This window comes from Convolutriloba macropyga, chromosome 2 (genome assembly GCF_964194025.1).
Source record: "Convolutriloba macropyga chromosome 2, txConMacr16.3, whole genome shotgun sequence".
In the NCBI taxonomy this organism is placed as follows: Eukaryota; Metazoa; Xenacoelomorpha; order Acoela; family Convolutidae; genus Convolutriloba; species Convolutriloba macropyga.
Window position 1 is genome coordinate 25,764,746 of NC_134469.1, and position 25,761 is coordinate 25,790,506.

Below are 25,761 nucleotides of genomic sequence, written 5' to 3' on the forward strand. Positions count from 1 at the left end.
ATTGGGGAAATTAGTACAAATTAAAAAAAAAACATTGAACTCCCATTAAGTTATTAACAGCAAACAACTAAATGGGCAGTGTAGTTCAGAGTATTGTTTAAATAAATGAAAGAAACACATTTCAAGATGCTTCTTTAGAACTATTGGTCTTGCATGCATTTCAATTATGTTTTTAAAACAACTCACGTTAAGAAATTTATTATGAAGAGTTGAGCCGATAATCAGGATAGTTTTCTAGTGCAGATGAGTTTGTTTTGTGATTGAAGCAGTATTTTTTTGGTCCGCTGGCTGTAGCGTAGATTTGATGTTGGTAAGTGTAGTTTTTCGAAAATCGGAAGCTGGTTACTGGTGCGTTTCATAAAATAATTTAAACTGTATTCCAAGAAAAACTTTATTGGCAGAATTTGATGTTTTAGTTTTAGATCAGAAGAACTGTCGTATCTTTTGCGATTGAAACACGTCTTTACAGCCCAGCTTAATTGTTTTTCCAAAGTAATAAAGCAATTGTTTTTTGAGCTGGCCAGTAAAAGGTCTGAGTAGTGTAAATAACTTGTCACTAAGGCGTTCAGGAGTAGTAGTCTTGTCTGCTGAGGGAACGGGCGTAAAATACGTTCCAATGTTTTAATCCCTGTAGCCATTTTGCGTAATACGTGTTTTATTCTTCTTGAAAATTCAATGTGCAATCAAGATATATTCCGAGGTATTTTACGCAATTGACGTTTGCTATTTTGTAATTACCGATTAACAGATTGTTTCTTTCGGTTTTCTCTAGACTTGATTTTTTTGAGAATGTAAAAAACTCAGTTTTTCAGTGATTGAGCATTAGACGGGGTTTTTTGTAATATTCAGATATCTTTCTTAAGGATTGTCCAAGATTATATGTTGCTAATTTTAGGTCCGTATTGTATGTAAGAATGATAGCATCATCTAGCAGGTATTTGTTTGTTCAAGTCATTAATGTACAGGTTAAGAAGAAGGCGATCCAATACTGTTCCCTGTGGGACACCTTGATATAACCCAATCGAATCCATTCCACGTGGCATACTATGGTTTTTTGTAGCCTGTGTGATAGATAACTTTCTATTTTGCTCACGAAGCAAACGCTCAAAAACTTTAGCTAGTGAGCTTGTAATTGATTTTTGTCTGTAGTTCTCAGGCAAAGAGTTTTCTCCTTTTTTGAAAAATGAAGTAACAACAGCCTTTTTAAGAGCTTCGGGAAATTTTCCTTCAGCTAAAAATTGGTTAAAAAGCAATTTAATTGAATCAGCTAAAAAAACTCATCTTTAAGAGCCCATGATGGGATATCTGAAGGACCTGATGGCTTGTTTGAGTTTAAATTTTTGAGTCAGTAAGACTTCTTTTGTGGTTACGAATCTAAAATCAACTGTTTTTAGATGTCCTATGGTTGGTGGGAATAAAGTTGCAAGCGCTTCCAATGTAATCACCTAATTTAGAAAATTTATAGTTGAGCAATTGCGTCATTTTGTAGTTATCAGTAATAACATCATCAAAACAGTTTTTGAGGTAGAAGATATTTTGGGAGAAATTGGTACAGTTTCTCGAGTCGTTTATATTCCATTTTGTTTTTTCCAAAACTGCTTTTTTCAAGATGCTCTTTAGGAAATCATTGCTCTCTAGTTTATTTTTCGATTTTTCAGTCCGTATGAAGACCGTTTTTAGAGGGACGTATAGCGGATTAATTTAGACAAACTTTTCTTAAAGATACGATACATGCCTTCAGCGTCAGATGCTGTGTAAAGAACATCCCAATCAATGTGTTTCAGGTCTTGTAGGTATAAATTTTTACAATATTTTGATTTGTCGAAGATTATTTTTCTTCTTGGAGGCTGCTTTTTATTTATAGTTACATTCGTTATCATTGCAATAGCTTTGTGATCCGATGAAATGGGCGATTCAAAAGTAAAAACATTAGAATGAGGCAGCTCATCATCTTTGATTAAAAAATCAATCAGATTTTTCCCCTTGTAGGTGTTTTGTTGACCACTGATAGACCATAAGGTACAAGAAATGTGTCCATTTTGTTTCTTTCGTTGGGGTTAAGGTAATTTATATTGAAATTGCCAAGTAAAAAATTTTTTTGCTTTTTTGTTATTCCATAATCTACTTGCAATGCTAATTCTTCGAGAAAGATGTCAGTTTTAGATTTTTCAGGACTAAATGAAACATTCACAAGCAGTGAAGGAAATTTTTTGTAGGGTAGAGTTAGCTCAACCCAAAGGGTTTCGAAGTCTTTGCTCATTTTTGGAAAATCATTACGGTTTTTTGGATTGAAAATTTTGGGGATTAGCAGCATTACGCCACCCCCTTTGACTTTTCAGATATTCGGTCACATCTGAAGCAAGAATTGTAATTGCTGTCTATGCACTATAGATTAATAATCTTCATTAGTCAACCATGTTTCCGTTAAAGCAAATACAGTATTGTTTGAGCATTCTCTTAACATCTTTTTCAGTTGTTCTCTTTTATTGACTAAACTACGGCAATTTAATTGAATGAAGCATAATGGATCTTTAACTTTTTTTTATTTTTGGTGAGGAAATTTTCATAGGCTAGCGGTGGCCCAGGATTACGTTCAACATCTCCAAAATTTAACAGGTAAATAAATAATCCAAATAGAAGATAACAACTTAAAAATTTCTGAAACATAACCAAAGCGCTACGTCGTAGAGAAAGGCATTTAATTTTTAATGAATAGAAAAACTTCTTACAATTCAGATATGCCCATAGTGGTCGTCCCACTGCTGTCAGAGACGCGGGACGAAGAAAGGCCTCACACAACAGCAAGGAAACCAAAATAAAGCAAGGAAACCAAAATAAAGCAAGGAAACCAAAATTAAGTGTTTCTAAGTGTTTTTGTTTGGACTATCAAAACATATCTGTTAAAGAGGTCATTAAAAGAATTTATGTTTTGCAAAAGACCTTTATCAACTTTAAGCAGCCTCAATTTAAACTGGTCCATCAAAAATTTCAAAAAATAACAAAAAAAAACCAAAAAATTGCAACATTTTGGGCTAAAAACCTGAAAAATGATCTTTTAACCTTCAACTTTGGCCTTCCCGGTAGCTTCATCACACAAAGCACTTGAAGGACTACTAAACGCGGCTAAGGGCCTCGAATGAAACTTAATACCCGCGAGGCGCTACCTGTTTATCCCGTTTTTAAGGACAAAAAGTATTTAAGTAAGATAAAAAAATAATTCAGACGAAAAATCGGTCAAGCGAAAAATCGCATAAAAAACGACCAACAGGACTAATATAATTGCTACAAACTTAGTTTGAGAGCAATTAAAAACGATTAAAACTTCTGAAAGCCTCATCATCCTTAATATTTGACCTTGGGGAACTTTGGCCATCTGGCAGAGTGACTAACTCCACCAAAAACTAAATAAAGATTTTATCAAATGGAAAGGCTTCGAAAGGAATCTGCAATAAAAAATTCTGAATGACAATAGCAGAGAATTGAAACAGTACGAATTTGGTCCAATTCGTTTTTGATTCGAAAACATTGAAACTTCAAAGAAAAGAAAACATCAACCGACACCCACTAGCCTCGGACGAGTGGGACAAGCAAGGGTTTGACTCTCCGTGTAGTTAGCTTAAGCTTAGGGCATGCTCGCACTTGTCAAGAGGGGTAGAAAATGTGGTAGGGGGAGGGGAAGGGAGGTGGCTGACTAAACATACGAAGGTTTGCTTCACCAGTAGCTTCGGTGAACCGTACTTAGGTCCTGCTAAGGTTCTAAGCGTTGCACAAAAACTCTATGCACTAGGGCGTTACCAATTTGTCCCACTTCTTATGATGGAAAGGTCAAATTTCTCAAACAAGGTGTCAAGCAAAAAATTTTTGCATTAAAAAGACACACGGCTACAATAATTGTATCAAACTTCATTCGAGAGCAATTGATCTATCTCTATCCTCCTCGCAAAACCGGTAGAGGAACGTTAACGTATGCGATAAATCGAACTTGCAATTAACACACTGCGGTTACGGATAGAGTTCTCATAAGGGGGCTGTGCCAGCTTCGCTTGGCTCTGACAACTGAGACAAAAGTTTTAAGACAAATATATAGATTCTCAAAGTATCACGCCTCCGTAAAATTTTATTAACCTACCTCTTCATAAATAAACGAATTTGAAATTACTGATTGCATCATTAGGCCACTAAAATTTACTCTGCCACTGAGGTATATTGTATAATAATACGATCCATTCCACTATATACGCAAAGTCCCTGACCAGAAATATACGGAAAGACAATCAAAACAACGCAACAAAGAGAACAAGGTGCAAATGTATTTATAGAAAAGAGAGAATAACATCACTATATTGCCACGATAGAATTATGAAGTTTCAGCAAAAGGAAGAAACAACTGCAACAGATAATAATTATAAGTTGAAAGCACCTGCATTTTGTAAAGATGGAATAAATCCATTCAAGTTAATATTGCACAAGTGGTTAAGCCGCGAATAATCAAATACCATCGCAACGACTATTAACCTTAAGAACTGCACTAGCATTGTACTGTATTTTCATGAAACCTGTCATACAAATAAGGATATATAGACTTACTATAAAAACCGTCAAACTTATGTCGAAAAACTTTGTAAATGAAAGCCGAAACCAAATTACAATTAATAAGCTAGCACTTTATATGAACTTTGCATAAAGCTGGTGAAAAAATAAATCGCATGCTTGCTGTGAGAAAATAAAACAATATTTCATTTCGTAATGGGAAGAGAAATGACAAGGCGATTGGATTGTGTGTACGTGAGAGTGGGTATGGGCAGTAGTTGCAATGCAAGAATGTCGCTTTTTATGAGATGAACATCTAAGGTGTCACTTGCAGGATAGGTGCCTTCTGCGCCTTTTATTGTGAATTTGGTTTCGTTTTATTTGTACGCTCGATCAATCCTCTTCGTGTCCACTACCATAGTAAGCCCCATCTGCCGACAAAGGTGTGCTTTCTGAAACAAATTCGCTATTTTCCAGCACGATTTAATTATACACGTTCACTCTGCTGCACTCACAAAGTAATTGCAACAATTCCACATTTCACATTATCACGCATGTGCATATGAATAACATTCAAACTATACAACATTCAAACTATAACGAGTCTGATGGAAGAGGGAAAATAGTATTCTATGAGTGCGGTAACTAAACTGTACCAAACTATTTATTGATAACCAGTGTGCAACAATTAGTGACCTCGGACGTAAAATGATATGGGTTTTCGAATTTATGATTTGAGGAGCACTGAAATATTTTAAAACATTTGAGCACAACTAACAGTATCAAAATTTAAAATTTTCAACCTACTTCAAACGATAACTAAGAGTAGCAGTAACAGCAGTAAAAGATTTGAATTACCTTCAACACGATTAACACTTATTAAAAGGACACTATTAGCAAAAGCTGTACACAAGCTAAACATAGCCGGCAGAATGCCGGAAAATAGCCGCGATAGACGCTTGTGGCCTTGAAACAATCAAAGAAATAAGAGATAGATCGACCACCAGTCCTTTAATAGACCACTAGGGATAGGTTCGGACTGTCAATTTTATGACACATACGGCCTATAAGGAAAAAGTGCTCAGAGAGCTTTTTCAAAATTGATATTCGAAATCAAAAACTCAAGACTAATACTCAAGAATTAGGGCGCATAAGTTTGGCACTACTTAGATGCACACTATTTATCTTTAACTAAAATGTTCATAGAATTTAAAGTTCCATAAGTGAGTTCAGAAGTCATTTTTTTTAGTGAGGCAAGTCACGCAGTTGGCCTAAAAGCAGAAATGACGTCACGCACACAAATTGTAACTGCAAAGCAATAGAAGTTAGTGAAAAAGTCAATTCCAAGAAGTCAGGTCGTAAGAATCATCGATGGAGACGAATCATCGAATTAAAAAAAACCACGATGTCCCCAATAATAGCCGCTATCGCTTCGCGGCTATTAAAACTTAACCAAAATTAATTGAACAGAAAAGAAGAATATAACCTACTACCGGTCGAATTGCTCTCAAACTACTGACGAGCGGTTGTCGTCGTCAGTGCGGTGAGCAAATGCTTGTGGTGAACGCGGTGGGAGGGGGAGAGGGTTCGAACGTGCTGGGTTACGGGTGGAATGAGGTGCAGGCGGGTGGGGAGTGGTAAGTGGGGAAGGAGGAGGGACAGGAGCAAGAAAAGGATGAGGATGAGGAGGAGGAGGAGGAGGAGGAGGAGGAGGAGGAGGAGGAGGAGGAGGAGGAGGAGGAGGAGGAGGAGGAGGAGGAGGAGGAGGAGGAGGAGGAGGAGGAGGAGGAGGAGAACGAGGAGGAGGACGACGACGACGACGAGAAGGAGACTACCCTTCACATGATGAATGTACGAATTTACTACTTCTAAACTGTTTCGCAAAGTTAGAGACTAGGAAGCCCCGGAACTCCAGTATGCAAGTCCAACATCTTAACCACTAAGCTACAATGACATAGATTCACTAATAAATGATTGCCAAGTTAAATCATTCATAAAATGACGAATTCAAGCGTCAAAAAGTCAATCAAGAAGAAAGAATATTCTAGAGCAAAAGCGCAAAAATTTTGCATAAAAATACACAGGTTTACGATAATTGATTGAAATTTGTTTGAGAGCAATTAATAAATCCTACAAAATTGTTCTTAAACCACCGGCGAGCGGTTAGCTTTGGCAGCAGCAAGCTGGGTCTTAGGGATGCTAGCATTGAAGGGAGGGGGTTCAAGCGTTGGTGGAGGAGGGGAGGAGGGGTATGGTTGGGCTGGCTTGACGAGATGGCTTCAAATAGCCAGGTGAGGAGGGGTATGGTTGGGAGGGCTTGACGAGAGGGCTTCAAATAGCCAGGTGGAGGAGGGTGGATGGGTGAGTGTTGGGGGAAGGGGGCTGCCCGCGGGGAGTCAAACTTTTAAGAAACGCTCTTCACAACACGAAATTATCTCCTCAAAACAATTTTGGCGAATTATTTGGAGACGGGTAAGGCTTTAAGAGAGCAGCTCAGCCACATAATGCCCTCGTAAAGCTCAAGGAGGGCGTCAAAATTTTAAGATTAACTAATTATTAAGTAAGAACATTAATTGTCTCCTCAAAGAAGTTTTGTTGAATCGCATTTAGAGACTGGTAAGGCGTGAGGCTTCACGAGAGCTGCTCAGATGCTTATTTCTCTGCGGGATTTGACTGTTCATCCCGTTTGTGAGAACGGAACCTCAAAAGGGGTTGGACCAATAATCGGTCGAGGGAAAAAACGCATTACAAGAGACCACAGAACTAGTATAATTGCTGAAAACTTCGCTGAGAAAGTTTATATCACATCTTAATGATCTGATTTTTGTCTCAAGTTCTAAAACATACCCGGCAGATTGCCGGAAAATAGCCGCCGTTGATTCCAATAAGCATGATTGGGATTGAACGAATAGAATATATTGAAAAAAAAAGATTTTTGTACAAAAATATTTTTTAAGTCCGATTTATTTTGATGGCATTTCGTAGTTTTTATTTTGATGGCATTTCGTAGTTGAACATACTTCTGTTTCTTAGAGAGAAGCTACAGGGGCTACTATCAACACCAATAAGCATTAGAGGTGGTAACTAAGACTTATAGGAACGACATTCAAATAGCGAAAATTGGGCTTTATGGGTTTATCCCGTTTCTATTTCTGACTTCAATTTTTTATACCGACTCTGTTCATTTTGAATTGCTTTGCTTAGCAACTTATGTTCAAATTAACTTCTAGCAGAATGAGAGAAGAGAGAAACTAGCCTAGAGAAGTCAAAAAGATTTCACGCAAAATGTCAAAAAAGCGGCAAAATGGTAAAGCGAAAAAAAGTTTGACGAAGTAAAAAAACATAGCAGGACCAGTCCTGACGTACAATTCAAAGAATTTTCATTGACTAAACAGAAAACTAGACCAAGAACGGACACTGAATGGATTGGCAAAACCGTTTAGAAAAAAATCCGATACAAAAATCTAAAAAACTGTAAAAAGCAAAGTGAAATTGCCGCATGTGAACAAAAAAACAATAGCGAGAAAGCGATTTTTTGTTCAAACACCGTTTTCTCACTCTACTTCAAAAACATACCCGGCAGATTGCCGGAAAATAGCCGCCGTTGATTCCAATAAGCATGATTGGGATTGAACGAATAGAATATATTGAAAAAAAAAAGATTTTTGTACAAAAATATTTTTTAAGTCCGATTTATTTTGATGGCATTTCGTAGTTGAACATACTTCTAATTCTTAGAGAGAGGCTACAGGGGCTACTATCAACACCAATAACCATTAGAGGTGGTAACTTATAGGAACGACGTTCAAATAGCGGGCATCTAAAATTGGGCTCTATGGGTTTATCCCGTTTCTATTTCTGACTTCAATTTTTTATACCGACTCTGTTCATTTTGAATTGCTTTGCTTAGCAACTTATGTTCAAATTCACTTTTAGCAGAATGAGAGAAGAGAGAAACTAGCCTAGAGAAGTCAAAAAGATTTCACGCAAAATGTCGAAAAAGCGGCAAAATGGTAAAGCGAAAAAAAGTTTGACGAAGTAAAAAAAAAAATACGAGCGCAATATTAGCCGGCAATATTATCCCGTTTCTATTTCTGACTTCAATTTTTTATACCGACTCTGTTCATTTTGAATTGCTTTGCTTAGCAACTTAAGTTCAAATTAACTTCTAGCAGAATGAGAGAAGAGAGAAACTAGCCTAGAGAAGTCAAAAAGATTTCACGCAAAATGTCAAAAAAGCGGCAAAATGGTAAAGCGAAAAAAAGTTTGACGAAGTAAAAAAACATAGCAGGACCAGTCCTGACGTAGAATTCAAAGAATTTTCATTGACTAAACAGAAAACTAGACCAAGAACGGACACTGAATGGATTGGCAAAACCGTTTAGAAAAAAATCCGATACAAAAATCTAAAAAACTGTAAAAATCAAAGTGAAATTGCCGCATGTGAACAAAAAAACAATAGCGAGAAAGCGATTTTTTGTTCAAACACCGTTTTCTCACTCTACTTCAAAAACATACCCGGCAGATTACCGGAAAATAGCCGCCGTTGATTCCAATAAGCATGATTGGGATTGAACGAATAGAATATATTGAAAAAAAAAATTTTTGTACAAAAATATTTTTTAAGTCCGATTTATTTCGTAGTTGAACATACTTCAAATTCTTAGAGAGAGGCTACAGGGGCTACTATCAACACCAATAACCATTAGAGGTGGTAACTTATAGGAACGACGTTCAAATAGCGGGCATCTAAAATTGGGCTCTATGGGTTTATCCCGTTTCTATTTCTGACTTCAATTTTTTATACCGACTCTGTTCATTTTGAATTGCTTTGCTTAGCAACTGATGTTCAAATTCACTTTTAGCAGAATGAGAGAAGAGAGAAACTAGCCTAGAGAAGTCAAAAAGATTTCACGCAAAATGTCGAAAAAGCGGCAAAATGGTAAAGCGAAAAAAAGTTTGACGAAGTAAAAAAAAAAAATACGAGCGCAATATTAGCCGGCTGAGAAGATGAGGGCGGCTATTAATTAGAGAGAAAAAAATTCACGCCGCAAAACCACTAGCTTTTTCGCTCCACTTCCTGTTTCGGCGTGACCAAAATCACTACTCCAATTTGACTTCAAAAATCATGAAAATGTGTGAACAGATCTTAAAAAAAAGACAGCGCCCCAATACAATTCAAACTCTTTGAATTGTAAAAAATACGAGCGCAATAATAGCCGGCTGAGAAGATGAGGGCGGCTATTAACAAGTTATAGAAACTATGAGCATGCATTACAAAATTTCTAAGACAAGGTTGAACACAGAACCTAAATATGGCAAAATACTAGATATATGCGATTCATGCTGATAATATCAAAAATTGAGAGTCCACAGAAAGCGTGCATTGTCCAAGATGTCATGCCTATGATTTACCATTAAACGGAATGCTGAAATATTTCCCGATAGCCGAAATTTCAAGCGTTTGATTCAAAACGTCGTGCTGCTGAGTCTTCTGCCGTGGTTTTCACTTCACTCTTCGATGATTTATCATCAGCAATTTGAGGCATTTGGTTCTTTTCTGCACCATTTTGAAGGTCTTCCTTCACGTCATTTGGTTCTGTGTGATCATGGCTGATGCCATTAGAGTGGCATTTAGTCTCCTCAGAACCGTCATCGACGCAGGCTTCGGCTTGAATGCCCTCGGAGGATGCGACAGATGCATCCACAATCACTATAGTTGGAGTTGCTTGTAAAAATAGGCGATTGAATACCAATTAAACTTGATCAGGAATGCTTTACAATGAAGAACGATTTCGCGTATGCACCATCATCCAAAACAGATACATACAACGCATACTATAATAGATGCTTATTTCATCTGGCCTTTGCCTTTCACATGCAGGCAACATACCCGTTAATTATATTTCAGCACATTTTTGATTCATCATCAAGTTAGTGACTATAAAGAATTACTTTCCCACTACCATAAAAAACAAACTTCCCCTTAACCGAAAAATTTATCATTCGTGTTCGAAGCAACACAACTAAAACACAGTAGATCTCACTTCGACCAACAATCTACTTTTTCGATGATCTGATTTGAAAATATTCCCACCTGTAGTTGCGTGAGGTTGAGTAGTGACGGGAGGTTTCTCTGAGGTGCCATTGGCGGCCACTCCATCATTCTCTCCCTCCTGTCCAGTGCCAAACAGATTCGCTTCCTCCTCACTCATGTCCGGTTTACATTTGCCACAGCAGCAGTTGCAACAGCAGCAGCAACAACAGCAACACCAGCACCCAGTGATAATTGTGCAGAAGATGAAGATTGCCTGAAACATAGAATAAAAGGTATAGCCAGATTGTGAAAATCAATCTGAGAGAGAGGCAAGAAATAAAAAAAATGTTCAAATGATTGCTGGACAAGATACAACTGCCGGCAAACCAGAAAAAGTCATTATGAGACTACACACTACCTCCATAAAACTATCTATACCTTCCAACACATCAACTGGTTCAGTAAATAAAAAACACTTACGGACATGTCGCATGATCAAGAGAGTTTTTAGGACATGTTCATAACCTATATACCCAGCAGAAACCCAATGCAGCCTTGAAGAAGAAATCTAAACAAACCCTTTTGACTTTTCAAAAAGAGCGATTGGCTTTCATAAACCTTCATAGGTATTGCACCATCAAAAACATAGCTGGCAAATTGCCAACAAATAGGTGCAATGGCTTCGCAGATCTGCAGTCAAAAAGATGAAAAAAAGACCAAGAAGAGAAATTTAAATTCTTAAAACTAATTACTAAGTTGTTATGATTATGAATGTTTAACATATTGCTAATTCTAATTAAAGGTTATTTAGGCGCAGCTAATGCTCGGCTTAAATAACCTTCAATTAGACTGATCTACGCTGTTAATTTCTTCGGTTAAAGTAGGCAAAAATCAATTTGAGAGAGGGAAACTAATTTCAAGAGTGAGTTAGGTCACGTGCGACCAAAGAAAATCACGCGACTAACCTAAAAACTCGCTCCATTGAGTGAAAAATGACTTCACGGGCGCAATTCAGTTGAAATGCAATGAAAAAATGAACAAAAAGCAGACTAGAAGTAAGCGTGTCGCCGTATGATTGCAACGAAAATTCTGACGAAATAAAAACATAGGACAAAAGATAGCACAATTCAAAGAATTTTCATCGACTTAAGAAAAACTAGACCTAAAATGGACAATAAACGAATTGGAAAAGCCACTTAGAAAAAACATCCGACAAAAAAATTGAAAAATAGCAAAAATCAAAGTCAATTGCAGCATGTGAACAAAACATTACGACCGAGAAAGCGAATTTGTGTTCACGCGGCGTGGTTAAAATAACTTCTCAAATTTGCATTCAAAGAGTGTGAACAGTTGTTTAAAACTCATCCCGAAGATTTCCGGAAACAACTCCAATGAGGAAAAGGTCAATTCTCACTAATGAAATGCACATCCTACATATTAATACTAAAAATTCTCAGCCAAAACGGAAAACAACAGGAAAAACTGACATAGAATCTGATAAAAATTTAAACAAGACTCCAAAAAAATTATTTACAAGAGACTTGTAATACAAGTAGTTTGCAAGAAAAACAATGACAGAAAATCTACTAAAATCGGTTAATGAAGAGAAAAACGAGGAAAGTAAAAGAGATGACTAAAAGAAGGAAAAAATTTTTATTTTTTCTTTACAAAAGACAAAATTTCAAGTTCCCAACCATTATTCTAAGAAACTTTAAAAAAAATGTTACACCTACTAGATCAGTCACTCTCCTAAAACGCGACAGAGAAAAACAAAACTACTGTTAAAAACGCACAGAAAAGAAAACCTGAAAAAAATTGACAATGTATAATTTGAGTGAAAATTGTCATGTCCAGGCACCAAGCATCACTTTATGATATCAACAACCATAGAACAATTTATAGTTAAAAACATCAAAAAAACTACAGCAAGCAGCATGAATTAAAAAAGCTTTAAAAAACATATAAAAATCGGCCACCTAATGTCAGCCACAAAACTACCCAAATTCTAGAAAAAAGGAATATAAAAAAATTTTTTGAAAAAAGTTTAAAAACGGAAAAATGGTTTTAAAAAAGCTGAATTTTGAATCTTACAGTGTAATATTTATTCAGAAGCTCAAAAATGCTAAAGACGCACTATTACTAATTTAGACAATTGAGAGAAACAACTTCGACTGCATAGTTGAAACTAAAAACGAGCAGCAATTGATCAAAAAATTCGATCGCTTAGCAAAAAATTTTGCACGCCCTTTTTTCTTGTGATGACCAGAAAACCATTCTCTCTTCTCTTCAATTCGTTCATCCGTTTGATTTAAACACTTAGTTTTCACATGCGGAATTGACTTTTGCATCCTGTTTCAAGGTTTTAAATACATTCGAAAAAATTTGGACAAAAAAGACGCTCCATCTGATTCGTAAAAAAGACAAGGCCCCATTAAAGTTCAAATTCAAACACAAGTCCCTAACTACAATTCAAAGAACTTTCATGGAAAACGACCAAAAAACAAAGTACTGGATTTGGGAAATCATTAAGAAAGAAAATCCAAGAACAGTAAAAAAAAGATATTCTGCCGCATCTGAACAAAGACCCACTATTGGCACAGCCACTCGACTTCTCGCTCCACTTCTGCGTTGACATGACAAAAAAATACTAAAAATTGAGGACGAGTAAAAAGATCTTAAAAAATCAGCCGTAATATTTTCGGAAACGACTTTTAAACAATAAAAAACAGGCGACAAAATTTCTTTAAAAGTTGCGACTCCAAATCAAGTATTCGCAAAACATTGAAATACGGTTATTTCCAAAAAGGATTCCAATTGACAGAAAAACCAACTAAAACGGTTCATGATAAGAAAATCGATGAAAGGGAAGGGAAATGATCGTTAAATTCAAAAAAATAAAAGTTTTATTTTTATAAAGTTCTCTTTAGAATAATAAAAGACTACATTCTTACTATCATTCTGAAAAACTTTTATAACTTATCGTAGAACAGACACCCACCCAACAATACCCGGTAGAATCGTTAAACAACAATTAAAACCTGAGAATAACAAAAACTAGAAAAAAAATTTACGATAAACTCCAGTGAAACGATAAATTTCAGTAAAGTTCCCCACTTTTAGCTATAATAGTAGCTAAAATCAGAATATGAAAATATCTGAAAAACTTCGGTTTTTAACAACTTCGGTTTTTAATCTTCGGTTTTTAACAGAAGATTAAAACTTCGGTTTTTAACAGAACAACTTAAAATTAACATCAAGGAAATCGAACAACCAAAACTGCTATAACAACTAATTTTAACCGCACAACTCTCCAAGCACTATAAAACTTGCGAATAACAAAATTTACTGATATAAAAAAAACTGCAAAAATGTGTTCTCAAAATAGCAAAAAAGACTCAAAATTGAATTGATAATTGCAAAATTTGTTTGAAATGCTCCAAAACGCCTCCAGACTTACTGCAACTAATTAATATGAAAGACTGCACCTTTGATTGAAAAGGGTTGAGTTCAAAATAAAAAAAAACCGTTAGCGATCAAAAAAATTCCAATCTCAGAGAAATTTTTAGACGACTTTTCTCGCTCTTTGAAAATTGCAGCATCAACAGAAAAATACCCTCTTTTCTCAGCTCTTCAACTCGTTCAGTCGTTTGATCTATACACTTTTTCACTCGCTTCATTTCCTGAAAATAAACCACAATAAAATTGCCGAACAAAAAAGACGCTCGCTCTGTCAACACTCCTCTCCGAGTTGAAAAAAAACCAAGCGAAGGCCAATAAAGCTCGCTATCGCTGCCATTCAAAAGGATACAAACCGACTTCCTGTACTTTTCATTATACTATCTGTTTTGAAATGATTAACAATTTTCTCACAAACTATAGATTTTTTCGGACTTCGGACTTTTGAATGACGTTACTTGACTGTTAAATTCCATTTGCAGTTAAAATCATAAAACTAAAACCTTATTTCTCAAATCAAAAACTCAGTTTTTGAGAGATTAAAGTAATGCAAGATTACAGATCACATCAATGACCTGAGAACTCAAAATCATTATAGAAGATGTCCTGCAAATAAAATAAATTGATTAGCGAAAAATCCCCGATGAAAATTATTTTGAGCTTTTGAAGCGATATCAAATGCTCGCAAGAAAAATCTAGGGAGACGGCGATTTAAACATACAAAGGACAATCCATTCCGGATACAATAAGAAGCATCCGCACAAGATACAAGACAATTTTTTTTAAATCTAACAGAATAATGGAAAAAAGGAGCGAGTAATAACCGAATGTGAAAAAAAACCAGAAAACATTTAAAATTAAGACCAATTTTGTTATCTGACTCTAAGTCAATATATTGAAGAACAGATGAAGTCTAAACAGACTTTGTGAGCTACTATGTCAAAAACTGCAAACACGTTTAATTCCATCGATATCGAATTATTCTTTGTAAATTCAGTGACAAACTCGTGAAGTTTTGTGACAATAGCGTTGTGTTTTACTCAAAATATACTATCTGGTAAAGTACAGCATTATTCGGAGTGAACGATACCTTCAATATAAACAAAAAAAACACTGGCCTACTAATTGTGCCAAGGAAGCCAGACGTCTTAGTTGATTTAGAGACATAGAGAGTCAGTCGAGGAAAGCAAAGCCAGATATTTTCTAATATAAAACTAAGTTACAACAACCTAAAAACGAAAAAATGTAGAACAAACTACAAAAAGAAACATACGTGCGAGCATTGATATTCAGTTAAGAATTGTCAAATAATTGTTCCGAACCCACTTCTGAAGGGAGGAACTATATAATCAAATGGGTTTTTTTGTTCAGACAATTTTGGCCGATCGATATATTCATCGTAGAGAAACGTGAGTGGTATCAATAAGAAGCTCGTTCAGTGTAGAATTCGAAATTCAAAAAAATTTTTTGAATTTCGCTTTTTTTCGTGGAGTTATCGAGGTTTAGAGTTTCACGTGAACACCGGATATTTGACGCTCGCTCTGCCAACACCTCTCCAAGTTGAAAAAAAACCAAGCGAAGGCCAATAAAGCTCGCTATCGCTGCCATTGAAAAGGATACAAACCGACTTCCTGTACCTTTCATTATACTATCTATTTTGTAGAATTCGAAATTAAAAAGATTTTTTTGAATTTCTCTTTTTTTCGAGGAGTTATCGAGGTTTAAAGTTTCACGTGAACACCGGATATTTGGTTCACTTTTGTTCACTTTTAGCGTAATTTTTTTTCGAATTAACATTTTTTCCATAATTTATTTCAAAATTTTTTTTCACGCTACAAAATGCATCAGTTTGCTGTTCCTAATAGACGAAAAGCGATTAAAAAGACTAGTTCTGGTCTCACAGGGAAATTTACCATAAAAAAAATTCGAAATCTATTTGAGAGCTGTTTTTATTAGAAAAAATTTTATCTAATTTTTGTTTTTAGGCCAGTAAGAGAATAGTCACCTTTCATATCGAAGTTCTGTTGATTACAGACCTCTGTTAAAAAGACTAGTTCTGGTCTCACAGGGAAATGTACAATAAAAAAAATTCGAATTCTAATTGAGCTGTTTTTTTAGAAAAAAATTTTAAATTTTTTGATTTTAAGTCACTGAGAGAATAGTCACCTTTCATATCGAGGTTCTGTTAATGACATATCTCTGTTAAAAAGACTAGTTCTGGTCTCACTGGGAAATTTACTATCAAAAAACCCTATTTTTCAGCTGTTTTTTTTTGAAAATATTTTTATGAATTTTTTTGTTTTTAAGTCACTAAGAGAATAGTCAACTTTCATATCAAGGTTCTCTTAATGACAGACAACATTTACATTCCAATGATACCCAATGAACACAAAAATAGCTTTCAAGGAATTGCTCATATTGTTTTGGCTTCGACAGTGTTCGTAATTTTTAATGAAAATTTGATTCTTTTTGAGGTTTTACTGAATTTTTGAAGTCCTATGTCATAGACACGTTGACTAAAAGTTCAATAGTCCTCCTAATGAGCATTAAGTGAACCTATCTAGTGCTTTGAGCGGACATCTAATGGTTGTTCAGCTAATGGTTGTTAAGACATTTTTTTGAATTTTTTAACGTTAGCCAATCTTAAACTTATTTTTGCGAAATCTAAGTCAGTCTCAGTAATTTGTACTGGACCCCCGTTATTTGTACTGCAACCAAAATTAATGTGGCTAGTTGTTTAGTCTTCAATTTTTAACTTTATGACTTCAATGTGACGATCTTCCATATATATTTTTTAAATTTTTGCCGTAATTTTCTTTCCTTTTGAAAGAATCACGGATAAAGGTGTCAGAGAAAAGCTTTTGGATTAAATGGCTTCGAAACATACTTCTCGTACTTTGCAATGAATTTTTGGTTTTCGGCTGTAATCGTGATTGTTTTCATAGTTAGAAGACTTATTCTGATGTCTTCTTGCTGACTGGTCAACGACAGACAGCATTTTCATCCCATCGAGGCATAACGTAGCGTAATATTTTACTACCGTTGAAAGCTATTGAAGCTATTGATAATGCGGGTTTTCTCAAAGATTTCGTGGTTTCAAAATATTTGTTCATATTTGTTGATTTTTTGAAGTCTGATTGTTAAAGGAAGAGGAATCCTATTGTTGTTAAAAAATTAATTGAAGATAGAATTGTTCCCACGGAAAAAAAAATCATTTTTAATGGCTTTCACCCTTTTGTCTCATTTTTTTTAGAATTCGCTGTTTTGTATTCTTTATGTAGTCGTTAAGTGCTGATATGTCTCATATACTTCTAATTGAGAATTGAATGAATGATATTACTCTAAGCAGTAAAATCATAGCGCATAGTCTTGCAGTTTATGACATTTTTTTCAAATTATTTTTATTTTTTCGTTTTTTGTTATTTTTTTTGTTTTTTGTAGTTTTTGTTGTTCTTTTCGTCAACTTGGAACTCATTCTCATCATTGTGAGATTCCATCCAACTCCTTGTAATTCAAGCATTAAACATTCTATTGATCTTATGTTGTAACTGATGTTTTGTTTCTGGGAAAATATGCGTTTTCATACATGTTTTGCGAGTGGTTATTATGTGTTTCTTTTCTCTTCTTTTACCACGTTCACGTATTATCAGAGCCCAATTAGTTTCAAATGAAACTAATTGTTTCCCATGTAAACTTATTTAACCGTTCAGAATAATTTTAGCTCAAATATTATAGATAACAATTGAAATAAAAAAAACAACATTTAGATAATAGCTAATGACTTTAATGGCCTCAATGATTTGTGTTTTCGCAGATTTTATGTAATTTCTTGAGCTTTTCTGTATCTTTAGTCCATTTCTGTGGCTTAGTCTAACCAAAGACAGGTCCTATCAGGTGCGTAATGACTTTAGAGTAATACTATCGAGAATTATTTTGCTAAAAGCTAAGGATTTTTAAGACGCTTGAAATTATTTGGTTTAAAAAATGTTGATAGATTTTTCAATTTCGCCTCATTATTTTTTCTGTTTAGTTCTTACCTAGTCTTATTTAGATAATGTCCCATCTGCTGTATACTTAAGGTAAAAGAAAATTTTTTCAGTTTAGGTTTTATCTGATTGCATTTTGACGTTGTTTACTAGGTGCTTTTACATTTAGATATTGAGTTTTTGCCGTTAATTTTTTTAGTTTTAATTATTTTGTTTGCTTTTTTCACGTAGTCTTTTTATTGGCAGATCTTGTGAGCGCTGTAATGAGGCATGGCATTGTGTAATTCAATTAGTAGTTTGGGCATGAAACGTTTTTTAAAACTCAAACATCTATTTTTGGTTATCTCTTCATTTGGTAGACAATTAAGTCAAAGATGTAGATCAGCTCGTGTCGGAACCTCATGTGCAAACGAACATTAACGAGCCTCCTTTTTATCATTACAAAATCACTGTTGAAATTGCTGAGGAAACGACAAAAACAAATATCCGGATCATCTCTCTGGAGCTATTTATGATGCAATATAACGAATCTGAACAACGTGAAAACTCTTACAAGATAATACTGCAATTTGGACCATATTCATTTAATATCAAAATCTTGATATTAAATAAACAACCAAAATTAATCATCAAGTACAAGAATTGAAAATCCCGTTTCGAGTAGCAAAAAAAGATCAGATGGTAAAAACTTGATACAAATTTCGTTGTCAAAAAGTAGTCGAATTAACGTGGAACGGCACAAAAACGGAACAATTTTCTCTTCGAGTCGCACAAAAATTAGAAGCTCAAAAATAGACTCAGCTATGGCTTGGCGGCCGTTAAGGAGTCTTATATATCTTAAAATTTGTTTTAAAAAGTAACAGTGAGCCAGTAACAGATCTTGAAGAACCAATTAGCACGTTCCCAGATAGAAACAAGAAAAGCAATTTCCTACTCCGGAAAACCTTTCCGGTTGTTTCAATTTAAATCAAAGTTCGGCAAAAGTAACATTGAACTGATACAAAAATAGGAGTGCTATAATAGCCACAGTACAAAAATTTCACTTTTAAACGAAGATTTCAAATCTCTGAAAATTTAAAAAAGTGATAAAATCGTACCTTTGATACTGGGTTGCTCAATGCGAAGTACACTTTGGCGGCCTGAAACAGCAATATCACCCTCGATACGTTTATTCTGAACTGTTACGTTCAGTCCTGAAAACTCGAGTTCTAATGAAACAGAATTGATTGACCATACTGGGCGCACCCGAATCACCATACTGGGCGCAAGTAATTGACCAGGGTTTCAACGGACTTTTAGATAAGCACGGAATCGACTTCTATTTTATTAACTCCTGTCTGTAACCCTATAGAAAGTCCCTGGATCATTACTGCTTTATTGCAGTAACTGCAGTGCTTTATTACAGTAAATAATTGCTATTATTTTTTACTTTGTAACATGATCATGATCACTCAAGTTGTAATATGTGTAGTGTTCTAATTCCTGTTAAATGTTTGCAGCATTTGACATCTTACCTCTGGTCCCATTTGGTCCAAGAGGTGAAGACCTCGACTGCCATATTTGTCATAGATTTCTCTCTTCTGCTCATCTGTTAGAACCGCATGCGCCCGATTGATCTCCTTAAACTGAACACAGACCGTCATCATTTTTATTTTTATTCATTATTTTTTTATTTATTATACGGGCCAATATATTTTCAGATCGTATTGTAATTACCATAAGGTCCACTTTTAACGCTGTTTTAAAATATTTGCCAGTACTGTTGCTTTCAAGGGGGCGCGGAAAACATAGAACAATTAAGCTGCGCTCTTAGACCGAAAACATCAATTTGAGACACTTTTTATGTGTAACGCATTTGTATTGCTACATTTTTATACGTTAGGAACGATGCAAAAAACCAATACCAGACGTTTCAGGAAGCTAAAACAAACTTACAGTTTCAGCTGCTTCTGGGTTTCCCTGATTTTTGTCTGGGTGATATTTGAGAGCCAGCTAAAACAGCTTCACATTCACGCATTAAAACCTATTATGGTAACCGATACCGTTTTAATAATTAACCGACAAACACCGGACGAATTGCTCTCAAACATCCGGCGATTGGTTGGCTTTGGTAATCACCAGCTAGAGCTTACAGATGCTAGCATTAGGGAGGCAGGGAGGGATTGAGCTGAGTCGAGAGGGGGTTGGGAGGGCTGAAGAGGAGTGCAAATTGCCAGGTAGAAGGGCGGACGTGGGGATTGTTGGTGGGGGGGGGGGGGTGACTACGAGCAGCCGTTCACACCATGAAATGTTTCCTGAAAGCAAATTCGTTGAATCGCATACTTAGTAAGGCGTAAAGCTCTGAGACGACGCTCCTAATACAGATACTAATATAGCTTACGATGCTTTAGCGGAGGCTAGCCTCGCAGGGGATATATTTCAAGGGTGGCATAACAACTCAAAAACTGCCTATTGCAACAGTAATTTAAACTTTAAGAACGGCAATCAATCTTCAAACCGTGAGTTTATGTCTCCGCAAAAGTTTCGACGAAATACTTACTTAAAAACCCGAAAGGCGAGAGGCTCTAAGAGATGTGCGCATCCGCTTATTTCACTGCGGGCTTTAACTGTTTATCCCGTTTTTGAGGACGAAATTTCAAAAGGGTTAGACCAAAAATCGGTCAAGGGAAAAATGCTCAAACAACTCAAGTCTAATATAATTGCTACAAATTTTGTTTGAGGGCAATGAATACCCTACTACCGTCCGTCCGAGGAATTTCCAAGTAAATTCATGCCCCGAGCTTTGCCAATTTATCACTTTCAAAATCAAAATACTCAAACGATCGATGGAACATTCCAGAAGTAGCGTTGAAGCAAGAATTTTCCATAGAAATATTGAAAGTTCTCTAGAAGTGGCAAAAAAGCAATTAAAATGATTCATCTTTGATTTCAAAAACGAAACTGACGAACGTCAGATGAATTGCTCTCGAACGACTGGAGAGGTATAGTTAAGAGACATTATATGCTGCAAAAACTTCTAAATGACGAGAGGTTTTAACCCCGGAATTCTCTGATAAGAATTCAGGACATTAATCTTTACATTACACGGGCTATGGACTATCATTGCTTACAATAGGTTTTATTATGAGGACAGCTCAATCTCTGAAGGCGAGCGACTCAAACCACTCAACAAATCAAAAAGTCAAGCGTGAAAAACTCACTCAAGAAACGGCATTGCCAGGAAAACCGGTCAAGCAAGAAGTTTGCATTTAATTGAGAGGCGGTGAGGCTTAGAAACGCTTTATAGGTGCTAAAACCGAGGGACCTTCTGGAAAAATTGAAAACCGGACCTTCTGGACTACTTGTTGTGATAAACTTATTAAATAGCCTAATTGTTGTGATAAACTTATTAAATAGCTTTGCTATTTAATAAGTTAGTGTTTCAGTGGTTTCTTGATTCGACGAGCCAAATTTTTATATTTCTGGGTAGCCCTTGTCTGCAAAGGGATTTTATTGATCTGGCTAATGATAGACTTGGCTAACGTATTTCGCTGTATGAACAATATTCTTATTGAGCCGCACAACCAACTTGAGTTGCATCAGCCTTTTTAACGATTATATCTTCTCAGCGATATTCTTATTTCCCGTTTTTCGGTCTGGGTCACACTGGACAGTGGTTCGGTGAGTAAGGTCTGATTTAAGTGGCTCCTTTTTACAGTGGTTAGGTTCCTGAAGCTTACTTATTAACAACAATGCCTACTCGATCTCAGTTATCAAAGGAAGTAATGGAAAGTGAAATACCTTGCTCCAGTGAAGATTGCCCTGTTGTTACAAAGGTGCTGTTACCCAAGAGTTTTGACGTTAGTCAATCCTTCTGTAGCGGATTTTGCAGTGCCGTAAAATAACCGAGCCCAAAAGTTATGCCAACATTCTAGTTGATAACCTTACAAATGAGAATAAAGCCAGGTCCTGCATAGCTCGAGAAATTTGACATCAACAGCTTCAACAAGACAGCAAGAAAATGAATGTTATAATCAAAGGCTCCGTACCATCAAACGACAGCAATGACCTTGATCTTGTTAAACAAATTGCCTAACATATCGACGTCACCCTGAGCCAAACTGATTTCGAGCCGAAGCGTATAGGTAGTATTAACGAGTCCACCGGTCGACAGCTCCTACTCGTTAAGTTTCAGTCCGACATAAAAAGAAAAAAGTTTTTGAAGTCTAAGAACCTGCGATCCTCCAACGATTTTTCTGATTTATGTTGATCCTGATTTAACAAAGTCAGAAAGAGAGGCACAATTTCAAGTACGTAAAGAAAGAAGAACACTTCAGAACAAATAACCTGGGAAACCCTTTGTGATCAGGAGAGGACGAGTGGAGGAAAAGAAATGACTAAATCTTCCCAAAGCCATCGAAAAAACAATTGTTAGTGTATTACGTTTTAACGTGCAGAGCATGCTCTCAATTGAGAAGCGTTTATCTTTATCAACGCTCTTCGCTCAGAAAATACCAAGTATTATAGCACTTGTTGAAACGTGGCTTGACTTTTCTGTCACTGACTCCAGTATCTTCTCCGGCTTGCCGTACTCCGTTATTGCAAGAGCCGATAGAGGCGTAAAGCAACACGGTGGTCTCTTGATAGCTTTGCACAACAATTTCCGAAACAACGCTGATATTCTAGACACTGAGGTAGGAGACTTCTACTTGAGCTGTCTGATTAGATTGCCATCAACCTACCTCGCTATATTACTTACGTACCTTCCTCCAAAAAGCTCTAAATTCTTTGTTTCTCCTTCATTATTTCAATCATTAGTTACGCGCATTATTCCAAGGTACTTGGAGCACTGCTCAACGGATAAGCTCGAGATATTAATTCTCGGTGACTTCAATTTTCCCAATATCAGCTGGGACTCTCCCATCGCTTCAAACTCTCCATCAACGATTAATCGACTGCCTTACACTAGATTACCTACTTGATCAAATCGTTCGCATTCCTACACACAAAATTGGTAATATTCTCGACCTGGCTTTTGTGTCACAGCCAGAAGCATGGGAATGTGAAGTATTAGAAGCCAAATTGTCGGATCACTTTCCTCTTATTCTAAATTACGAAATGGATAACTTCTTCCGTTTTGAGTCCCAATCGGACTTTAGTCTAAGCGGTTTTGATTGCGAAGCTTTTGAACTCCATGTTTGCTCTAGTTTGGCTGACTGTGCACCTTTATTGATTATCCGGCTTTTTGGCTGAGTAATATAACAATTGCCCTCTCTGCAAGTTGTCAGAAAAAACGTAAACGAAGACAAACGATGCCTTTTTTCTACAGCTCTATAACAGTGCACTACTTGAACAAGCTGGAGTCGGCCAGGGGTCGTAGAGCATCGGTTTCAGCTCAATTAAAGATTGAAAAGGAGGTGTCTGACTTCATTGAGCTGGATAAAGCCTGCTTCCTTGACTCTTGCAAACATTTTACTACAAACGGGGCCTTCAAGATTCTCAAGAGATTGAATGGACGAAACACCTTACCCAAGGAAATGTTTTGGCGAGATTCACATACATCTACTAATACAGAGAAAGCGAATCTGTTAAACAACTATTTTCAATCAGTTTTCATCGAGTCAACTTGTTCAGCTGGCACGCTACCGCAAATGGCAAATCCTGTGGCAGTTCTGTCAGAAGTTACATTTTCAGTGAACCAAATAACTAAGCTCCTCGAGATTGTGCCTTCTAGCACAAATGTGGCTTGTAATGGTATACCATCGTTTGTTTGGAACAGCTGTCCCAGTACACTGTCCGGATATGTATGCTCCCTCTTCTCATATAATATTAATACCAATGAATGGCAGAACTTTTAGAAGTGCGCATACGTTACTCCGATTTTTTAAAAAGGCTCCTAAAGCGATGTAGAAAACTATAGACCGATCTCTATCCTGCCACGACTTTCTCTTGTATTGAAAAAAATAATTTTTGATTACTTATATTGCGTTCTTCGCTCACAGCTGAGCGCTCGGCAGCACGGGTTTCGTACTGGGCATTCAACTATCACACAACTTTTAGTATGCCTCCACGATATCTATGAGAATTTTGATAGTAATTCCGAGCAAATAATAGTTTACCTTGACTTCTCTAAGGCTTTCGATACTGTGAATCATAACATATTACTTTGCAAATTGGAATACTTTGGACTAGGCGAAAATTTTTTAAAACTGATGAAAACTTATCTCACTAACAGAACTCAAAGAGTTCAGATCGATGGATGTCTGTTTGACTGCGAGTCTATCTCAAGCGGTGTTCCCCAAGGGAGCGTTCTTGGCCCTCTCCTCATTTTAATCTATATTGATGACATGCTGGCTTTGCCTTCTTTTTCAACTTGTTTTTGTTATGCCGACGATGATATGCTCCTCTGAAAATATCTTTTTTAATTTGCAACAATATATTAAGCGTCTCTCACAGTGGTGCAGAGACAATAGCATAATGTTCAATTTAAACAAAAGCGTCTTTTTACATCTCAGAGAAGACAACTGGCAGTCTTTTTATTGACAATTACCAGCTCCAGAGAGTTGATTCAATATGCGATCTTGGATTACAAGTATCAACAACACTCAAATGGAAAGCTCACATACGTGGTAAACTCCTGAAAGCGCGACAGAATTTTAATTATCTCCGACACTCTGTGCCCTATTGCCTTCCTTCTAAAGTAAAATTCAACCTGTTCTCCGCGTGCGTGATGTCATCGCTTCTCCAGTCTGGCATGTTGACGCTACCCATTTGCGACTCTTTGAGAAATTCCATTGGAAGGGGCTATGCTGGTGTTTTGGTTATAGTGAGTATAAATCTATTTTGTCTCTCTCAGAGAGCCTCCCTATTGCCTACCAACTTATTGATCGTGATTTGAAGTTCTTCATCAGCATTGTTCAAGGCAAAAGTTGTATTCCCTTCATTCAGTATTTCAGTCGTGCACGATCTAACAGATGTCTCCGCAGCGGTCAAACAGTTCATCTCGTTGTCAATGCATGCGCCAAGAAGCTGACCGCCAAGTCGTACTTTAACCGCATTCAATCTGTTATAAATGATTTTAATGATGTGAGTGATTTCGATTAACTCTACCCTCCATTAGATTACGAAAATTCTTTAGTGATCTGCGAGACTGCAGATTTGAATTCAATCAAACCTGTACGTGGTCAATAAAGTGTCGATGTCCTATATGTGTATCTTAGTATCCCTTCTTTTGTACAGCTTTTTTCTACTCAGATTTATGTACATATCTTAATTTGTTAATGTTAAAATTTCGTCAGTTTGGTAAATGGAAGTCTTTTACTACTACTACTACTACTACTACTAACCATTTAGCTACAAGATGTTAATTCTTTTTCGCTCACAATCGCTTTAATATCAGCAACAAACTTTATTTCAGAAAGCGCAATTTAGATCCCACAAAAACGAAAAACAAAAGCGTGAAAAAGTCACTCAATTCAAGGAATGCTCTTGAACAGAAGCGTTAAAGCAGTGAATCGAAATTTTGCATAAAAAGACAAACGTTTAAAATAATTGCATCAAACTTTGTTCGAAAGCAATTAAAAAAACTTCTAAAAAAATCATTACAGAAGGGTTCCTTGATTATTACTGATCAAGGAAATGAAAACAGCCCTAAGTGATGTTATAACTATAAGCGCAGCAGTGCAGTTGGTGAAACTTCTTGTTGAGAGAAAAACAAATCCCAAAAATAGTTTTCCCTCGATTTCAAATGTTCAGCACAATTAACGTCAACTC

General features: G+C 36.2%; 4 protein-coding genes across 5 annotated transcripts in view; 1 reads left to right on the plus strand and 3 right to left on the minus strand.

Moving 5' to 3' along the window:
- The window catches only part of LOC142358569 (serine/threonine-protein kinase 4-like), a 50,503-nt gene extending 29,085 nt beyond the window's left edge, over positions 1 to 21,418 (minus strand). Inside the window, exon 1 of the mRNA XM_075409979.1 lies at positions 21,411 to 21,418. The gene's annotated coding sequence lies outside the window, so the exon portion shown is untranslated. The remainder of the gene's footprint in view (positions 1 to 21,410) is intronic.
- The window catches only part of LOC142358570 (BTB/POZ domain-containing protein KCTD12-like), a 554,440-nt gene that overhangs the window by 452,290 nt on the left and 76,389 nt on the right, over positions 1 to 25,761 (plus strand). The gene's annotated exons all lie outside the window — the stretch shown is intronic.
- Positions 1 to 25,761, minus strand: part of LOC142358574 (baculoviral IAP repeat-containing protein 5-like) — a 44,443-nt gene that overhangs the window by 11,638 nt on the left and 7,044 nt on the right. The gene's annotated exons all lie outside the window — the stretch shown is intronic.
- LOC142358571 (dnaJ homolog subfamily C member 5-like) overlaps positions 4,069 to 25,761 on the minus strand; it is a 29,654-nt gene continuing 7,961 nt past the window's right edge. The window contains exons 3-8 of one of the 2 annotated variants that reach the window (XM_075409986.1): positions 19,945 to 20,001; positions 19,524 to 19,634; positions 19,107 to 19,148; positions 10,628 to 10,841; positions 9,946 to 10,258; positions 4,069 to 4,982 (exon numbers count right to left, since the gene is read on the minus strand). In XM_075409986.1, coding sequence (XP_075266101.1) covers positions 9,987 to 10,258; positions 10,628 to 10,841; positions 19,107 to 19,148; positions 19,524 to 19,634; positions 19,945 to 20,001 — 696 coding nt within the window. In that variant the 3' untranslated portion in view covers positions 4,069 to 4,982; positions 9,946 to 9,986. The remainder of the gene's footprint in view (positions 4,983 to 9,945; positions 10,259 to 10,627; positions 10,842 to 19,106; positions 19,149 to 19,523; positions 19,635 to 19,944; positions 20,002 to 25,761) is intronic. The other variant, XM_075409987.1, reaches the window with a different exon arrangement.